Source organism: Micropterus salmoides, unplaced genomic scaffold, assembly GCF_014851395.1.
Source record: "Micropterus salmoides isolate LMB-PRFRI ecotype aquatic unplaced genomic scaffold, ASM1485139v1 Ms_hic_scaffold_6, whole genome shotgun sequence".
NCBI lineage: Eukaryota > Metazoa > Chordata > Actinopteri > Centrarchiformes > Centrarchidae > Micropterus > Micropterus salmoides.
The window spans coordinates 15,749,339-15,769,096 of record NW_024044348.1 but is presented as its reverse complement, the minus strand read 5'-3'; the positions used below and the strand labels follow the sequence as shown (position 1 = coordinate 15,769,096).

Below are 19,758 nucleotides of genomic sequence, written 5' to 3'. Positions count from 1 at the left end.
TTTTTTTTACTTTGGCTATTAAAACTGCAGGTTTTGAGGAGATTGTCTATTTTATGTTGTCACAAGGCCCTGCTTGGTATTTGGTGTTGTTTGTAGTATAGATGTGGGATGCACTTTATTAGTCTTGAATGAGTGTAGTTTTAGATCAAAGTGAGTCAGCCTAAAGTATTAAAAAATGTAAGGATTAGATCACCTAAATCCCCAAATCACATTTTCTGTATGTATCTGCCAGTAAAAATATTTAAAGGATAGGTTCAGATTTTCTCAACTCCCTGCTCCCTGTGAAGAGATGCATTTGTAGAGGAACTACACATACGACCGATATAAAGAGGAGGAATAATTACAGTAAGCAACAGCCCTCTCAAAGCACATATGGCATGTGAATGTGATATTAGGGCAGACTTGAAAAGTAAATATAGGCACAGGAACCTTTGCCCACTGTATAATCATAAAATCACAAATCTGCAGCTAGCTTAATAGATAAATTACCTTATCTTGCAATCAACATGCTAGCCATATGTGAATGTTCTGTGTTTGGATAATGCTTTTGTTAGTCAGGCTGGCAAGCCATTTAGCCTAATTTGATAAACATTACTTAAGATCACTAAACACAAGTTGCCTGTTGTAAAATAATAGCCTTAGAATGACCCTACAGTGGAGTCAACACCTCTCTAAAACAGTTTAAACTAAAACGGAACGTTAAAACATCAATGATTTATTGCAGAGGGGTTGTATTAGGCAGCATCCGTTTTAGCCAGGTGTACCTAATAAACTCACAACTGAGTGTATAATCTGAAATTGGAAACCAAGCAGGTATGATGTGTCCAACTTAGAAAAATCTCCATCACTGCTCTCTTCTCGCAATGAACCTGTATTTAGCTGTGTCTGTAAAGCAGTAGCAGCACTGACGTCTGGGCTATCAGTGAGACAAGGAGAGACACTGACGGTTCAGGCATCTAATCCGGCGGCTGCAGCAGCAGCACAGATGCGGTGAAAGCAGTTAACTATTTTAGCTGGAGTCAGACTCACTTCCCCTTGGCACTCATGTAAAGACTCACTTCAGACTCACCCTCAGAACAGTGTGTGTGCTTATGTTGTGTTATTTGCATTTATTTATTAACATATGCTTGTTTACTGCTGTAGTTGTTTAGTAGAATAGGCTGTGTATTGAACTCTTGATCCTGTTTATGTGGGCTGTACATTATGTTATACAGATGGAGCACACTCCATAATACACTTTCATAGTCAACTATTCCTATATGATTCATAAGTGGATTTATATACATTTATGTTTAGAAATGAGTTATCCTTTCCTCCTGAATTCCATTCCATTCTTCCAGAATGGACCAATGTCACATTGCTGTGGTTAAATTTTAAACTTCAAGTAAAATGACCAATCACATTCTGATCTGAGCCAGATTTTGTTGTCAGTGCTGGGATGCCGTGGGCCATCATGAATCAGAGCCACACCAGCATGTGTTAAACCTAACCAGCTTTGGTGTCTCTATGACAGGATTACCACATCAAATCTGAGGGCAGTCTCCTGCAGTGGCATCCTGTTGGTACAGGCCCTTTCATGTCCTGTTAAGACCTGAGGCTTCACTGTATGCACTCTCCCAAATCCCAAGTGTAACTAGGGCATGATGGGGGATGTGTGCGAGTGTGTGTGTGTGTGTGTATGTGTGTGTATACAAGTTCATGGACATTCACTTGTCATGTTAAAAGTATGTGTGCTTTTTTGGCTATAACTGGTGTCCACATGCACTTTAAATGAGTAACCAGAGCTTCAACTTTAATAGAGTCAAAAATAAAAAAAAACAGGATATTTTTCTAAGACGTTTATTTTTCGTGGTTATCTGAATGATAATTTTGTAGAAGCCAAAGAATACAATCTGGATTTAAGCAAACATATATTTTGGAATGTGTGAATTAGTTGCTTATTTTTTATTCTTGAAGAACAGAACAAAGCATCAAAGTGCACTTAGAACAACGTGGAAAATGGTAAAACAAATGTGTTTTAAATTGACCGGCCTCCATCAGGTCTACCTATGTAAGAATCCATTAAAAAGGCGCCCTGATAAAATAAAACAGCAAACAAGGTGGAGTCACAGATTACCACTTTCTGTAAATTCCAGTCGTGCCATTTACTCCCTTTTGTCCGTTGTTTTTTTTCTATCTGGACACCTCCGAGTGCTTGATCCCCTGTATTGTTCTGATACAGCAGGCCATTTAATTTTTTTTCTGTTTTGTTACCTCCACCAAGGAGGTTATGTTTTTGGTTTGGGTTTTGTTTGTCTCTCAGCAGGATTACAGAAGAACTACTGGCCCTATTTTCATTTGCTGGAAGGGGTGTAGCATGGGCCAAGGAAGAACCCACATTTTGGAGCAGATCCGAATCACAGGGCGGATACACTTTTCACTTTTTTTTGATATTGCGAGATAGGTCAATTGTAACACCGGTGTCTATGGCCATGGCAGTGATTAAAGTGAATGGTGTGCCACAACTAAACATACGACAAAATGTAACAGCCACCTCAAACATCACTGTAGAAAAAAATGCAACAGGTATGTAAGAAATAAGCAATCAAGGATGTGATTTTTCCAGATTAATCCGGAATTCCACATTTCTATTTATGCAAAATACATATTTACTGCACAGCTGAGATTGTGAGGCATCACCTTGGCACAACCACATTTTGACACACTGTAATTCTAATTAATTTTGGAAATATATCCAGACATATTTAGCCTAGTGGTTGCGCATGGAGATCATAGATGACTAGACTATTGGCCTTGGTGGAGTTCAACACTCTCCGTGTGCCCTTATAGTTTTGTTAATGATTAGTTTCCATGGTAGCATGTGTAAATGTGGTGAATGTGATATGTAGTATAAAGCATTTTAGACCATTTACAGACCATTTACTATGAAAAATAGTGTGGATGAGTTGCACAGGTCATTGTTAGTCAAGTTACAGAAAAGAGACAACTCTTCAAATTATTTTTTCCCGATTGATTTGAAAAAGGTAAAAAATAATAAGTTAACTGTTCCACAGAAGCAAGAACAAAATAGCAGTTCAGTCTGATTATCTAGCTACACTAATTTAGAATAGCTGTTAAAATGTTAACTGAAACTATATTTTAGGTGTGTAGATACTCAGACACCTGCTAGCTAATCCAAAACAAGTGTTTTTGGTGGTCATGGCTTTGCATTTACAGTAGAAAATAACAATATGTCTTTAATAGCCATGAAAAGTTTGACATTGTCTGTGGATCAACACACATTAGCAACATGCTGTTAATCAGTTAAAGGCAGAATAGCCTCAACTTATCTGTAGTCAAGTCAAGTTTGTTCACATACGTTGTCTAAATAGGCTTCCCTGGATTGCAACAGCATACCATAAAACTTCAATTAATAGCAGAGTCCCAAATAGCCGCCTACCCCGTTTACTGGCCTGGTGTGGGAACACATTTTGACAAATAAACGCAGGCCTGGATTAAACGCCTGGTCTGGTTTAGCTATAAGTTCTTTGGATGTATAAAACCTGTTAAATCCCGCCGGGTTGCGCCGCTTCAGCTGCTTCTAAGCTGCTTCTAAGCTGCTTTGATCGTGAATACAAATGTTAATGTTTAAAGTTATGATCAATGTGTCAGTATGGACAATTCAACACATCGTTAGATCGGTTTGATTGTCCACAATTCAACCATTCAGTTCATTTAACGGAAACAGCAAGACCCAAAGTCTAATTCTAATACATTTACTGGTGCAACCGGCATGGTACAAGAGAGGAGAAAAAAAAACTCGGCCGTTACCTTCGACTTTTTTTCAACTATAGCTGCAATCTAGAAATACTCCCACTACTTTAAAAATATCAGCACAGTAACAGTAATCAAAAAGAATCAGCTTTTCATAAAAATTAATCCAAGTTGTGAATACTGTCATGTAAAGTCCATTGCTCTCTGTCTGCTAACTTCTGCCACACTTATCACATCCTGCACTGTGTTGTTTTTGTTATGTTGCTGCCTGCAAAATAAAAGTGCATAAGCTGTCTGTTGGAGGTAGATCAAATGAATGACGTCTATTTAATATTATTTGATCATTTTAATTATTAATTAAGTATTTTAAGTAAAATGCATACTGTTTGAAATAAATAAACAGTTTCATAGTAGCCTATTTCAGTTTTGTGCGAAAGGAATTAAAGGCCTCTCCCACACGGACGCCTGTCCCAAATATAGGCGGGGTCAATTCAGTGATTTTTTAGCAAATAAAAGCCTGGGCTATTAATCAAAGTTTTACAGTACACACTGTTAAAGTAGGAAAAAAATCTTTAACTAAACCATGAACAAGAAGTTGTAACAACTTGCAGAAATACAAAATATAGCAATGGGATTATAATTTTACAATAGGATTATGGATATGGTTTTGGGGAAGGGGGGAGTGGTCGTTTATGAATGTGCAAGTTTTTTAATTAAATAACCACAAGGTTCATCTCATTATTTCCTACCTTTTCCTAAACTAATGTTTTGATCTCAGTGAGAGCTAATTGTCAAAACAACAGCTGGCACTTGCAGATGTAACACTGTTACATAAATATTTATTAATAATAAATAAATATAATAAATATTTAGCATAATGAGAAGTAGTTATATAACTCAACATCTCTGCACCCTGAAGTTAATTTATATTGTATGAGGTGTTTACTCCATTCAGCAGGGGCTTTATTGAATGAACCACAGGCTACTGTGGCCTGTAGCCAAGGCCAAGATTAAGAAATGCTGCTGCTCACTTGGTTATAACCTCAGGCTTGAAAGAGCTAATTTGATAGCTCCTGCTCTCTCTCAACTGTCTCTCCACCGGTAGAGCAGTCAGTACCACATCCTGAACTGACCGCCAACCACAAAGCACTCTGCCTCAACATACAAAGTGAACCCAAGATTGACAGCTGACAACACTTGATTATAACTCCTAGATGCATGTATGTTGACTAAAGTTCGGAATCCAACTACTAATCAGTAAATTACTGTAAAATGGCCTGATAGCACGGTATACAGTAAAAATGTATGTATAAATCACAAGTCAGCTGCCTCGCTGCCTGCGTGCAAAGTCTAAGTTCCCCACCATGTCCCCCAGGAGCACTGCTTCAGCTCGCTGTGATTTACGGAGTTTGCTGATGAACAGATAGCATTACTTGTTGCTTAAGTAACTGCTAACCGTGGCTAACTAGCTGCCGTTATCTAATTAGCTCAGTCAGCCGTGGTCAGAGCTGACTCAGTTACAATCGTCAACATCACTGAAATCCTACACAGTGGTCCTTTAAGAGTTTGTTTTAAAATACAAAACAGTTAATACATCTAAAGTATGCATCCAAGTATTTTATTTATATAATAGGTATCCAAACTTGATTATGCTAGAACAACATAACTTTTATTTATGTTTATATTGCTGTACTGTAATAGTAGTGTTACAGAGCAATGCTAATTAATCAGTTAGAAATGAAAGGCTGCTTTTGTTTACCTCTGTGTGAAACCAAAGACGTTTAAAGAATTACTAAGAATTTCAATGGTAAATCTCCCACTGTTACCATTGTAAACTGTTAATGTGCCATGCTAGAATGGAAAGCTTGACAAGCATTGCAACTAAAGTCAGTTTAGGAAAGGGTGAATTGCAATTAAATTACATTTAGAAACATATTGCAGTAGTGCAACTAAGTGTCCTAAAGCTCCAGGGGTCTAATTATGTTTGCAATGAATTAATTTTTATTCTAGTTATTCTCTTTCAAATCATTGCAACTCTAGATAACGTAGTTACTTCTAAGAAAGCGGACTTATGATTTTTAGCATTAATACACTGTGCCCGATCTATTAATAGGTCTCATGTGTAAAAATAACAGTTACACTGATGAAAAATGTATGAAACCTGATCTGCTAGGGTTTGTAAATTCATTAATCCCTGTACTGTTTGAAATATGCAATACAGCTGCCAAAGTGTACAAAATAAAACTATGCAAATTTATGTGATAGACTTAGTCACTGCTGGAAAGGTAACTTAGTGTTATAAAGTACAAAAACAGGTGTTAAACACATCGATTCAGAGATGGCAAGTCTGAGAGAATTTGCAGCATTTCAGAAAGTAATTGGATTCACCATGCGGTTCAGAGCATTCTTGACAAAAGTATGTGGGTTTTTTTTGAACGTGTCATTATTTTTACTTTAAACATCAAAGCTCAGTCTTGACCTTGGAAATAGTAGTTTTCAAACAAACCCAACTCAAGATCCACTTTGTAGTATTTTCTGAAACTTTTAACCTTATTACACAGTCAGCAGAGGGAGTTTGTTTAGTTGTCATGGAGATGGATCTGTTGACATGCAATTTCAGTAGATTTTAAGGTTTTTTGTCTGTTGCACTTTTTAGGACTTCTCATCCATGTTGGCTTTAAATGTAAAGCATCACATTTTATTATTGCCTTTGTCAATAGAACAATCCCAATTGAACATCCACTAACTAGCCGTTTCTGGAGCTTTCAACCTAACACACGTTTTTTATGTTTATATGACGCTGCTGTCGAATATGGTTGAAAGCTCCTGAAAAGGCCATTAAGTGGTCAAACAAGTAAGTTAATAGTTTAGAATCTCAGAGAGGCCTGGCGGAAAAGGCGTGATCTTGTGTCACTTCACGCTTATAAATGAAAAGGTTTGGAGTTGTTAGTGGGACGTGTAATTCTTCGGATATGTATTCTGAGTTACTGCCATAGTAATTAGCCTACATCTGAATCCTGAATTAACTCTTTTAACAACCGTTTCAACTGTGTGGGTCAAACATTTTAGCCAGGGCAGGTAACTTCAGCACAGAGCAGTAATTAATAATATCACAGGGTTTCATCTCTAAAAGTTAAGGTACAACAAATCCACGTTTGTATACTCAGCTGTAATATAATTTAGATGAAGAATAAAGTTAGTGAGCTTTGCATTAATCAGATGTTTTTGAAATATTTGGGTATAGATTGAATGAGACAGATATTTTCTATTCTTTTCAGAGCCTTGAAGAATTCAGCAGCTGAAATTGGTTTAAGTCCAAAACAATTTACAGAAAAAATTGCGACACTGTTGAAAGCAATAGAATTTCACAGAGAGGTTGCGACCCATCAACAGTGTTCTTTATTGCCAAAATATATATTTTAACACACACACAAGCAGACACACACACAATGAATACATCAACTGTCTAATACAGGGCTCAGTTTGTGGCTTCATCTTGTTTTATGGATGCAGGGGGAAAAAGTAGATAGATAGATGGAGAGATGGAATTTTTGTTTCGAGTTTTTAAGCAGAAGATAACCTGTGTTCTATCTATCTTACAATAACAGAGCCAGAGTCATCTGTCCATTGGGAACTTTTTGTATAAAGTTTCTAGTAGTAACAGCGAGGAAGCAACAGTCAGCAACAGTCAGCAGCTGGATAACTTTAGCTTAGCACAGAGGCTGGAAACGGGGGGAAACAGCTAGCTTGGCGCTCTGTATGAAGATCTGCATATCGGTAACATTAACTCACTAATTAACAAATATCTTGTTTGTTTATCAAACAAAAACTGAGGTACAGCGACAAGTTGTGGCTTCACATCGGGTTATGTGCCTGACTATTTCTTGGCTGTTGCCATTCAACCAACGGAGAGTCCAAGAAACGGTACGGTACATAACATTTAGACAGAGCTAAGGCTAGCTTTTTCCTCCTGTTGCTGTTTTTTATGCTAGACTAAACCAACTGGCTACTAGCTGGAGCTTTATATGTAAAGAACAGATGTGAAAGTAGTATCAATCTTCTCATCTAACTTTCGGGAAGAAAGTGAGCAAGCTTATTTCTCAAAATGTTGAAGTACTCCTTTAAGTTTAAAAATGTTTAATAGGATCTCCAACTTTCTGGGTGAATTAGTGTTCATGCTGTGAGTTTGTTTATATGATAAACAAAGTGATGCTCTTAACATATTTATACATATGATGCATACTTTGCATACTTAACTTTTTAATGCGAGTAATCCTTAATAAATATCTAAACCCTTATATTCAGATGTTCTGTGTCTTCATGATTGAAACCAACAATATCAAAATGACAAAAGTAACACAATGTGCTTCTGTACATGATGAGTCCTCGTGTTTTTCTTTCCCCACCAGTTTGCTGGTAATCCGCTCGAACCTATTGCTGAGTCCAGATGGAATCAGTCGGGGGTGACTGCTCATGCCAAATATCAAATGCGAGACTCCAAGTCTGTCTTGTATGAATCAGAGATGAACACAATATGGATGTAAGAGGACAAGAAGCAAAATGGAAAGAAAAAGAACCCCGGGCAGTCCGAAAGTACTTCTCTCCTGATGGAATAAATGAACAGAAGGGGTTGTGCACAAACTTTTGCTGCTACATGAATGTTTAAAATCACAATCTTAGACAGAGATGGAACTATTGGTGTCTGTTGTATTTCTGCTTTTGTATCTTTCTTTTTTTGTTTCTTGCTTCTTTTTCCTTTTTTAATCTATATCTTATCTATAACAAACAATCAAACTCTCTCTTTGAATATTTTCCATTGTCAGTTTTAGAGTGAAAATAGTGGAATCAAAGTGATATTCATTCTGAGAACTACACAGTGGTGGAAAGTTACTAAATACATTAGCCAAAGTACTGAACTTAAGTACATTTTTGAGGTACTATACCTGTAGTTTACTTAAATATATTCATTTTATGCTACTTTATATTTCTACTCCACTGCATTTCAGAGGAAAATATTGTACTTTTTGCTTCATTCATTTTACCGCTTCAGTAACTTATTAAATATGATGCATTGTTATAGATTAAAGGCCCCATAGACTCTCACAGGTGGCTCAGGTTGGAGTTGTGCAAAGCTATGCTGGGATTTAGATGAGATCATAATGTACTTGATGATAAAGTTATAAACTGCCCTGGAGAGTCCTGGGGGGAGAATGTTTTCACTCGTTGTGTACAATAATATGGTAACTTGTGTGTATAAAGTATTATCTTGTGATATTGTGTGTTAGCTTAAGATAAAAACTATATGTAATCTCTCAGGGCCTTAAAGGCTCCATAATTTTACAGAAAAAAGGGCCATTTTTCATAGTGAGACTTTTACTTTGGATACTTAGAGTACATTTTGCTGGCAATACTGTACTGTTACTGAAGTACAATTTTGAATACAGGGCTTTACTTGTAACAGAGAGTTTAAACTGTGGTATTGTTACTTTTCCTTAAATAAAGGATCTAAGTGCTTCATCCACCACTAGAACCTTTGAAATTTAGAATTATTACCTAATATATTTCTGTCCTCCTGTTTTGGCCCTTGGCAGGTGATTGACATCAAAGAGAAATTGAAGGAATCCAAGAAGTTCTGGTCCAACCTGCCAGATGACATCTGTGCCAAGGGCAAGCTCACAGAGTCTGACGAGGAGCAGTGCTGGAACAGCCACACTAAGGGCAGGTGAGGACTTCTTGCTACTCTTTATAACCACAGCAAAGTCACCCCCCTCTACGGTTATCACATTTTGCCTGCCAGGGATTAAAATAACCACACTGTGTTCCCAGATTAACACTCTCTCTCGAAGTGCAATGGTTAGTGCTTATATGGAGAACTTCTATATAAGCTCTGAGGCCCTAATACTCAGAGGACTCTGGCGTTTTCAACACCTCTTATCTGCAGCGGGTAGAGTATAGCTGCGCTGTACAGTAGATTGGACAGTGAGTTGTTTTCTCTGACAGTGAACCAGAGATGCTGGCAGACAAAATATATCTCCCCACCACTTTGGACCCCTCCAAATAGCAAAATAACCAGATGGTGCGATAAAAGACATGTTAATTATCTTGTTTGTGCCAGTACCATTTTTAAGCATTGCTCCAAAATCTGGTTGGTGAATTGATTGCCCAGAGATGATAAAACGTCAGTAACAGTCGGACCATGTTAGGAGTTATGAAATCATCAAATTCTCCTGTTACTTAAACTTAAGCTATGTGCACTTTTATTTTTATAAAACTTATTAAATGAAAAAGAAAATTAATGGTTAAATGATGAGACTTTAACACACGTGCACAACAAATGTAAAAACGTAAAAAAGACTGCAATTACTGCAGCAATTAAATTATACACTCCACCCTTAGGAGCACATCTTAACTTTCTCATGTACTGCATTATTTCCATTGCACAGCAATCAAATTGTTTTGGATTTATTATGTTTAAAAAAGACAAATTCATGGGCCTCAGACATGTTAAGGGCTCTCTCTCCCAACATGAAATAGACTATTAAGCCTGATTACACACTTACGTTTTGTCTGATTTAAGCAGCCCTCTTTAGAAAGTAGCTCTTGTAGTTCTGTCTAATTTCAGTTGGTCTACTTTCTGGGTTCTCAGCCTGTAACCAAAGATCATGAGCAACTTCTACAGATTATCGTTGTGCGGAGTAGAAAGCAAGGATTCAAATTCACTTGTTAAACACCCTTCAGTAAGTGAAAGAGATGGACACAGTGGCTGCACAAGTGGGGTGACACTGCAACCACACTGATCAGCTCCAAGACAGCGTGCCCCAGGCTTCAGAAGCAGCTTTGACAAAATATAACAGCATGATGAGAGGCTAGTACACCACCGTCCCCCCTCAGAAGTTATTCCCCACTTTGTCATCATGCCTCGTTGACATTCATCAATTCGAGATGTTCACACATGTGTTTTGTACTATACGCTGTTGTTGGCAAAGGCGAGTTGGGTAGTTCTTTCGTGAGTTGTGGTTGTTTCTCAGCCATTTTTTTTGGAAAACTGCTGAAGCCACACGCTGAAGATATTGAGCTTGACTGGGTGAGAGAATGTACGAGGAGGGGGGCTACGCACCGTGTGCATGAACAGTGATTGACAGGAACCAGATTTTTTTCACAGATTATCTGTCTCGTGTATTACGGTCAATTGCCTGTGTTTTCTGAAGTTGCTGTGTGTTGAGCGCTGTCAACCACCATACTGCAGATAGGCTCTTATTCAGTGTTACTGATGCCACTTGATAACTTCATTTGAATCATTTGTAGATTTAAATGTACTCTACTGTAAAATTAAGCAAATATGGACAACTTTGTTATCTGCTAAACCATCCATATAGTATGTCATCCAGAAGTTTTGTAAAACCTCTAGAAAATATTGCCATAAAGGGCCATTTTAAAAGTGCTTCCAGGGGATACTACATTTTTGGTGTGGAATTGTGTCCAGATATTTCCCTGAAGTGGTGAAGGAGGGTCTAACCAACCAGTTGAACAACCCAGAGGTGGATGTGGATATCACCAGGCCTGACACACTGATACGACAGCAGATCATGGCTTTACGTGTCATGACCAACAAGCTAAAGAACGCCTACAATGGAAATGACATCTACTTCCAGGACTCTAGTAAGTTCTCCAATCTCTCAGGTGTTTGGAAGTGCAGGTGGAGACAAGATAATAATAAACATTTGAAACAAATGAAGAGAGAAAAGTTTCTCTATTGATTTCTGAGACTGCATCTTGGTTTTGACTTGTGTTTGACCACACACATACACAAAAACACCCCTGCGGAAAGATGAAACAAGATCACAGGTATCATTCATGTAGCAAGTCATCATACAACTCCACAGGATGCTTCAGTGCCACACTGTGGCAAGGCTGACATTATTAGGAGAATAAATAGCTGTAGGTACGGTGTGACACAGACAATGATAGACAGCTGAGCCTGTGTTTAGGAAGATCTCCAGTTCTTTCTTTCTGATTCTGTGGATCCCATTCAGTGGACGAGATGGAAAATTCTCTGAGCTTCAAATACAGTGCCTTGCGAAAGTATTCGGCCCCCTTGAACTTTTCGACCTTTTGCCACATTTCAGGCTTCAAACATAAAGATATAAAACTGTAATTTTTTGTGAAGAATCAACAACAAGTGGGACACAATTATGAAGTGGAACGAAATTTATTGGATATTTCAAACTTTTTTAACAAATAAAAAACTGAAAAATTGGGCGTGCAAAATTATTCAGCCTCCTTAAGTTAATACTTTGTAGCGCCACCTTTTGCTGCGATTACAGCTGTAAGTCGCTTGGGGTACGTCGCTATCAGTTTTGCACATTGAGAGACTGACATTTTTGCCCATTCCTCCTTGCAAAACAACTCGAGCTCAGTGAGGTTGGATGGAGAGCGTTTGTGAACAGCAGTTTTCAGTTCTTTCCACAGATTCTTGATTGGATTGAGGTCTGGACTTTGACTTGGCCATTCTAACACCTGGACATGTTTATTTGGGAACCATTCCAGTGTAGATTTTGCTTTATGTTTTGGATCATTGTCTTGTTGGAAGACAAATCTCCGTCCCAGTCTCAGGTCTTTTGTAGACTCCATCAGGTTTTCTTCCAGAATGGTCCTGTATTTGGCTCCATCCATCTTCCCATCAATTTTAACCATCTTCCCTGTCCCTGCTGAAGAAAAGCAGGCCCAAACCATGATGCTGCCACCACCATGTTTGACAGTGGGGATGGTGTGTTCAGGGTGATGAGCTGTGTTGCCTTTACACCAAACATAACATTTTACATTGTTGCCAAAAAGTTCGATTTTGGTTTCATCTGACCAGAGCACCTTCTTCCACATGTTTGGTGTGTCTCCCAGGTGGCTTGTGGCAAACTTTAAACGAGACTTTTTATGGATATCTTTAAGAAATGGCTTTCTTCTTGCCACTCTTCTTGCCCAATTTTTCAGTTTTTTATTTGTTAAAAAGGTTTGAAATATCCAATAAATTTCGTTCCACTTCATAATTGTGTCCCACTTGTTGTTGATTCTTCACAAAAAATTACAGTTTTATATCTTTATGTTTGAAGCCTGAAATGTGGCAAAAGGTCGAAAAGTTCAAGGGGGCCGAATACTTTCGCAAGGCACTGTAACACGTGTGGCTGCATGACTGCTGCCGCTAAATTTTGTACCTCAACTCCATTTTTATTGCTGTCATATTTCCCTCACAGTAATTTAGTTTTGCATTATACAAAAGGACGAAATTGCTGCTTTAGTCTAGGACAGCACGATTTGGAGAAAAAGTCACATTGCAGTTATTATTATAATGGAACAAATGGTACTATGAGTCTACTTGCTTGATTATCAAGGAAAATGCACAAATACTGACATTTTGAAATGTGTATGTCTCAACTTGAACACAGTTAAACGATATTTATAACAATAACTAGTAAAGCAGAACAAGGGGAGCGTGTTGTTCTACAGAGGAGGCTGTTAGAGGGGGCAAATATTGGCACACTGGCACCCTGACTCTAAATCTGCATCTGTCCACTGCAGAGACTCTTTCCACAACCTGGAGGAGGAACTAGTATACATAAGAGTATTAGTATAATATAACATTAAATAAAGAGTATAATGTTCAGTTAAAAGTATACTGTTAGTAGCCTATGACAATAATATGTTTATTACTATATTCATCATAATTTAATATAATATACTATTACCACTGGTTGAATAATAAATCTAGTTATAGCAGTTTGATTTCTGTGGGTTGTTTTTATTTATATTTAAGAAAAAGGCGGTAGAGTATTGATTATCAAAATAGTTGGCAATTAATTTTCTTTTGATTGACTAGTCGTTCCCGCCCTAGACTGTATTTCTGTATGCAAGACAGACTGTTTTAAGGTGAATTAGTTTCCGGCAAGTCCTAACCCAGTCTGTTGCAACATAGAATTAGCTCAATAACATTTAAGAATCTTAAAACTGAACAGTACTTTCCTTGTTAACAGCTTAATAAAAGAACAGAAAAGCCACAGAAACAATCATGATGTGATAACTGTTGCAAATAGTTTACTGTTGACTGACTAATCTTACAAACAGTGCTTGGCCTGGATTTGTACTAAACTGAATGGAACAGGTTGAACTAGCAACCTACTAAACCTGCCTACTCAAATGAAGACAATCAGCGCCAAAACCCAACAGCGTTATGATGGTAATGCAATCACTTATTCGTGTGCTGGAGTGAATTTGGATGATGCTAGCTCAGAAAAGAGTTATATACAAATCAGCAAGTTGATTTAACAATTCTAGCACTACCTACTGTATATCACAATTATTATTACTATTATCATAATAATTATCTTCTCACTTTCTACTCGCCATGGACCAAAGCTGCTTGTGATAATATTATTTTTATGTGAAATTTGTGTGATTTTGTTGCTGCAGGTGACGAGGGCAGTAGTTCTGGCAGTGGCAGCGGATGCTCTGACGGCTGCACAACAGAGTTTGTTTTTGTTGGAACAGAGGCTCCTGTGATCGGAGCAGACAGAAGTGATGAACGCGCAGCAGCAGCAGCCGCAGGCAAGTCACTTTCCCGTGGACCCTCCCTACTGCTGCTGTTAGTGGCCCTCACACTCCCACTCTGGGCAATGCAGACTCAATGGAGATAATACACGAGTGTGGCCTGATCGCTGACTTTTATACTGTCCAAGACAGTATGTTTAACAGCAAGTTCTACTGCTGTTCCCTCACTGGACATGTACAACCTCCTGGAAACAAGAGAATGGCTTACTGTGTGCTATGGTAGGACTGGAAGTGAGTGCAGTGCTGCATCCTGCTTGTCCCCCAAAGAATGCTCGGTGCCATCACTGAACCAGCTTTCACATCTCTGAAAAAAAGAAAATGTGGTGTTTTATCATTATTCTAAAGTGGATTTTGAAAAACATGCTTCTCTTTTAGACCATCTGATCTGATTTTTCAGATAAGGGGGAATCTATTTTTCTTTTCCTTTGTATGATGAAGTTGTGAACACCCATCATCCTACTATTCTTGTCCCCCTCAGACAAAAGGAGAAAGTCTTACTGTGTGCATGCATGGAAATGATGTTACCTGACAAAAAACATTTTTTAGGCTTTTTTCAACGCAGGCTACACAGTTTTGAATTGGTCGGTACCGGATTGTACAGTGTTAGCACCTGGTTTCCCCTTTGGTCATATCAGTGTGGCTTCAGCAGTAGTTTTTACAGCCACTATATAGTTGCACATTTGATTATCTCTGAGAAAGTGCTAATGTACTGCAGAGAGAGAACTACTTTGCACAGATTATTTTTGTTGGCTTCATAAGTTTATAAAGCTGCAGGAAACATCCACCAATTACAGAAAGAAGATCTATATTTTCAGATCATTTAACTGATTGTATTGTACTTATAAAACAGTTGCAGTATGTATTTCACTGGAAGGTACTGTAATGTAATCTTACTGGTTTAGTTAATGGCTACATTTTTTAAATGTATTATTTGTTTTTACAAATTATTTGATCACCTGTAAAATGAAAAAAGTTTTTTTCAACAACACTAAGCCATTATACTACAATTGCCTGCTAACAACATTCAGTTACCTGATTTACTCTCTTCTGTTTGGGTACTTAACATGCACTTAAAGAGTTCACACTTGCTTTTTATTCTCAGAGGACTCAGAGAATATGAGTGCTATTAGTTATATGTTAATGACATTTCCATTTATTTACTTGGCTTTAACTATTCATGACTATGATTTATTTTGTATGTTTTCCTTTGTTTATATTACATATATGGAAGGTTACATGTTTTAATCCTAGTCCTGTGAGCTCATACGCAGCCCTCTGAAAGGCTCTGCTGGTTTACCCGCTCACATCCTATGGAGCCGCTTTTTGTTTGGCTAATCAGAACAAACACATCACCAGGCTACAGGTTATAGAAGTTGTATGTTGTACTAAGTTTTCCTAAAAGGCATGTCCAAGTCAGCAATGTTAGAGGGCTCTGACTACTCTTAAAACTAGGGTTACTTCTCATAACATTCATTCTTTATCTCATACAGGCTTCGACCTGTAACAGGCTCTAGAGGCTCAGGGAGCAAAACCACTAGCTTGCTCTCCACAAACACAACTCGATGGCTGAGATCTCTGGTAACATAGAAAAGGAAGGTGCCAGAAATGTTTCAGGCATACTGTAGAAACAAACAGACAGGAAACTATTCACTGTTCCACAAAAGAGGGCAGTTGAGGCAGCCACCTTCATGCTGGTGCCTGGAGGAATCCCATCAGCTCAAACTGTAAGCACCTGAAATGATTTCACATAGCCAATAAGCACGTCTCTTGTCTCTAAAGGGGCCTTCCCCAAACCCATCGCTGTAACAAATTAACAGCTGCTGTGAGCATCTCAAAGAGACTGTAGGTTTCAAGTAGCATACTAAAGCAAGCATAGGACACAAGAGTTTCCCCTCCCGGTCGCCAGCATGAGGGGAGAGTGAAAATAGCATCAAGCTACATCCTCCGAGCCATTAAAAGAAATGTCTGATGTTCTAAGGCACAAATCAAGTTGTGGGTGAAGTGTAGTGCTTCTTTGGTTCCTTCAAATGAGCACACAACTAGAGTAGACTGATATCTACATTGCCAAAATTTGCACCAGCATGACTGTCTTCACAGACAGCACTGTAGGCAAAATGTCTCCTAGGTAGGCTCATATGACTTACAAGAGAGACTCTGGAGCACCACAGGAAGCTCCAACTGCAGAACAGACAGGAAAACAGTTGAACTCTGTCGCTTCACTCCCTGCAGCAACCACTTTAGCAGAAGGTGACTGAACCACAGCCTCCCACCAAAACTAGCATGGCAAAATTAAATCACTGACGCGTAAACCTTAATTGTGGAATGCGAAAGGCCTCCAACCAACAGAAGTGAACTGATCAACATAAGGTCCTCCCCAATGTTATACTGTCCAGGGTAGTTAATCAATGCAGGGGCAGACCGCACATGCATTTCCATTAACCTGTATTTATGTACATTTTCTATTAGTGTGTTAAAGAAAACCTGGAAACTCCAGAAATCCATAAAAAAACAGAAGGTATTTACTGTGGGCTGAGGTGGAAAAACAAAATGCGTCAAAGTGCAATGGAAACAGACATGGCAAATAAATCATGTAATTGAAGCGTGTGACTTAAACATCCACTGCTGCAGCTTCTGCTAAGCTGAAGAGTTGAAAGATAGCGGCAAATAAGAACATAAGATCAATGTGGAGCGATGAGGAGACTGTATTCAAATTAATAGATGAAACAAACAAATACCATATTTCCATCATGTTTTCCACATGGTTTTCCATAGTTTAAGATTTAATTGCCGCTTTTTAATGCTCATTGTGCCCTCTCCTTCAGCAATAGTTTAATGGCACAGGACTGCGCTCTGTTTATCTCAAGGCACCCATCTTCTAATATTGACACAACATCAGTGGATGGAAACATGCATTATTTAGCTTTTTTGCCATTTTTCTGGTAATTCAGTAAAGATTTTCTCTGCATTTAGATGAAAATTTGACTAGAGTGGGGCTAATATAAAGATAACATGCCAAGAAAAGAAAATGGATGCTTGGTTATAACGCAATGAGCATTTTTAAGATCTGGGTCGGTGAATCCATTCTGATTGGCCGAAACAGCGCATGCAAATATCAGCGCATCCTGCGGGGATGACTGAGCAAGCCTGTTGAGCCCTTTTGATGTCAAAGCCTGTACGAGATCCACCTGTGGAGACTAAACACAGTTTACCCAACCTCTCAAAATCTAAAATAGCATTTATGCTGCTGTTTATGCAGAAGTTACATGGGTTACTCTGTATTGCACTTTTCTCCTGAATATTTTGGATTGCTCGTGTGTCCTCGGCCGGATCATGGTATCTTCACACAAGCACACCACCAAGCTGTGTTTGGCAGAGGTAAAAACCTCGGTCAAAACCTACTTCATTAGCAGAAGCACTAAATGGTGCTGTTTCAGACAAATGGGGGGTAGTTAGTCAGGATGGACATCCAGCAGTAACTATTTATAGTGCTGAATATTGAATAAAATACTATTAAAGTAACAGGCTGTCAGGCCTGATATACAGCAGCAGTTTTCCTGATCTGTTACCCAGGAGTACAGTCCTGAATAGCAGATAATTGCTATGAAGGAGGTTTCATGTAAAAATCATGGTCTGCTACATGGGGCCGTTGGACTGATGAAGCTCAGACTGACATTTCAATTTAAGCTTCGTTTACATTTCTCAGAGACTACAACTACACTCGATACAGGATGTTCTGACATTTAGAATTAAACACAAGTAATGTGTCAGCACTTTTCTTTTGATGTCAAGTGCAGCATCATACTTTATTGTTCCTTAAAATTGGATTCACTTGGACAGTCAGAAAGTTGCATTCAGATGATCTTTGTGCTTTGTTGATTCTATAATTGGTAAATGTAATAAATACACAACAGGAAGAGAAGAGAGTTGATTGGCAGCACAAGTTAGTGGGTTATAAATCACTGCAGTCAGACACAACCATATAAATTCAGTTTTCAAGTATTAAAAAATATTGTGGTATATTTCTGAGTCAGGGTGGGAAGTGAGGCGGAACAATCAGCACAGAGCGTGTTCGATAATAAGGCAGGAAGCTAGTCGTGTGGCTGCAGATACTGGCATTGTTTAAGCTTTGGCACTGCTGCCTCCTCACTGAGGCTTAACAACTATGTTTCTCAAAGTGTAAAAACTCAGTAAGCATCTGCAGCCATACAAAGGTCCAATGCACCCTTAAGCGCCTCTACAAGATCTGTGATTGCAATAACAAGAGTTTTGGATGAGTGAGGATATGGCAGCTCTTTACTGGTGCTCCAGCTACAGTAAAGGAAGTGAATTAAGGAAAGACTGTTTCAGAAGTAGGTCATTTTTCCAAAGAGCTTGTATCAGTACAAACAACAGTCTTCTCTCATTACGACGAGAGGAATGTTTGCCATTTTCCACTGCCTTGTGTATTCCTCACTCTGTCCTGAAAAGCTACATTACCCCAGTCAGGCATACAGTATCGCGGTCTGAGATGCTTCACTGCTTAACTTAATTTGTCTGTGAGCCATATTTATTTATTTTGTCTTGTTCATTCTCTTTGGCATTTTAAAAACTGGGTGAGGGGCGGGTACGAGTAAAACTGTGGTTGACTGAAGTTTTTTTTTTACAGAATGTTTAGAACAAAACGTGTTATGCAAGGTCTTCTCCATTTTGATGTTAATCGTTTGCTGCACTTTTGCTAAGACATTTGCTGTGAGTGTGGTACTGTTGTGATTTGCAAAATCAGATAACTAAGGAGCACATTAAGATTTTCGGAGCTGTCAGTGCACGCTGTTCAAAGTGTTTTGGGGGAACTGAAGTTGACGGTTATACAAGCAGACATGCCTTACCATTTTTAAAAAAAAAAACTAAAATGGATTGCTTATTTGGCTTTTGTTACACATTCTTGTATACAGAAAATAATACAAAGGTAATAATAAACATTTTATTAAAAAAACGACTTTGTTTACTGTAGTTTTCTCTATTGTGTCTTCATTTATCATTGCTGTCCTAAAAGCGTTTTTAACTCCATTGTTCAGAATCTGAAAAAACAACCCTGTTCAGATCTCTTATTTTTTTTACAATGCTTTGTTCTAGTTGTACAAGTTTCAGCCTACCCTCTACAGAGGCTATAAAGAAAGTGTGCATTGGAAAAGACACATTGGATGTAAAAATATCAACTGATGTATGGAAAAATTGCTTGGGACACATTCATAACAGTTCTGTTTATGACAAGTATAGTCTAATCCAGTTCAAATTTTACTCAGATTATATTACTCCAAACTTCAAAAGCCTTTTTTCAGGTGTGTAATAAATTTCAGACAGCTGAAGCCCTGCAGAAAGCCACCTCAGTCAGTCCACCTAACTAACAGTTTTATTGCCAGGTATGTGTAC

The 19,758-nt window shown here is 38.3% G+C and overlaps 1 protein-coding gene across 3 annotated transcripts in view; it reads left to right on the top strand.

The window, feature by feature from the left end:
• The window catches only part of gpc6a (glypican 6a), a 285,802-nt gene extending 266,478 nt beyond the window's left edge, over positions 1–19,324 (top strand). For all 3 annotated transcript variants that reach the window (XM_038701532.1, XM_038701530.1, XM_038701531.1), the window contains 3 exons: positions 9,345–9,475; positions 11,237–11,412; positions 14,212–19,324. In XM_038701532.1, the coding sequence (XP_038557460.1) occupies positions 9,345–9,475; positions 11,237–11,412; positions 14,212–14,435 (531 nt within the window). In that variant the 3' untranslated portion in view covers positions 14,436–19,324. The remainder of the gene's footprint in view (positions 1–9,344; positions 9,476–11,236; positions 11,413–14,211) is intronic.
• Positions 19,325–19,758: the final 434 nt, after the last annotated feature.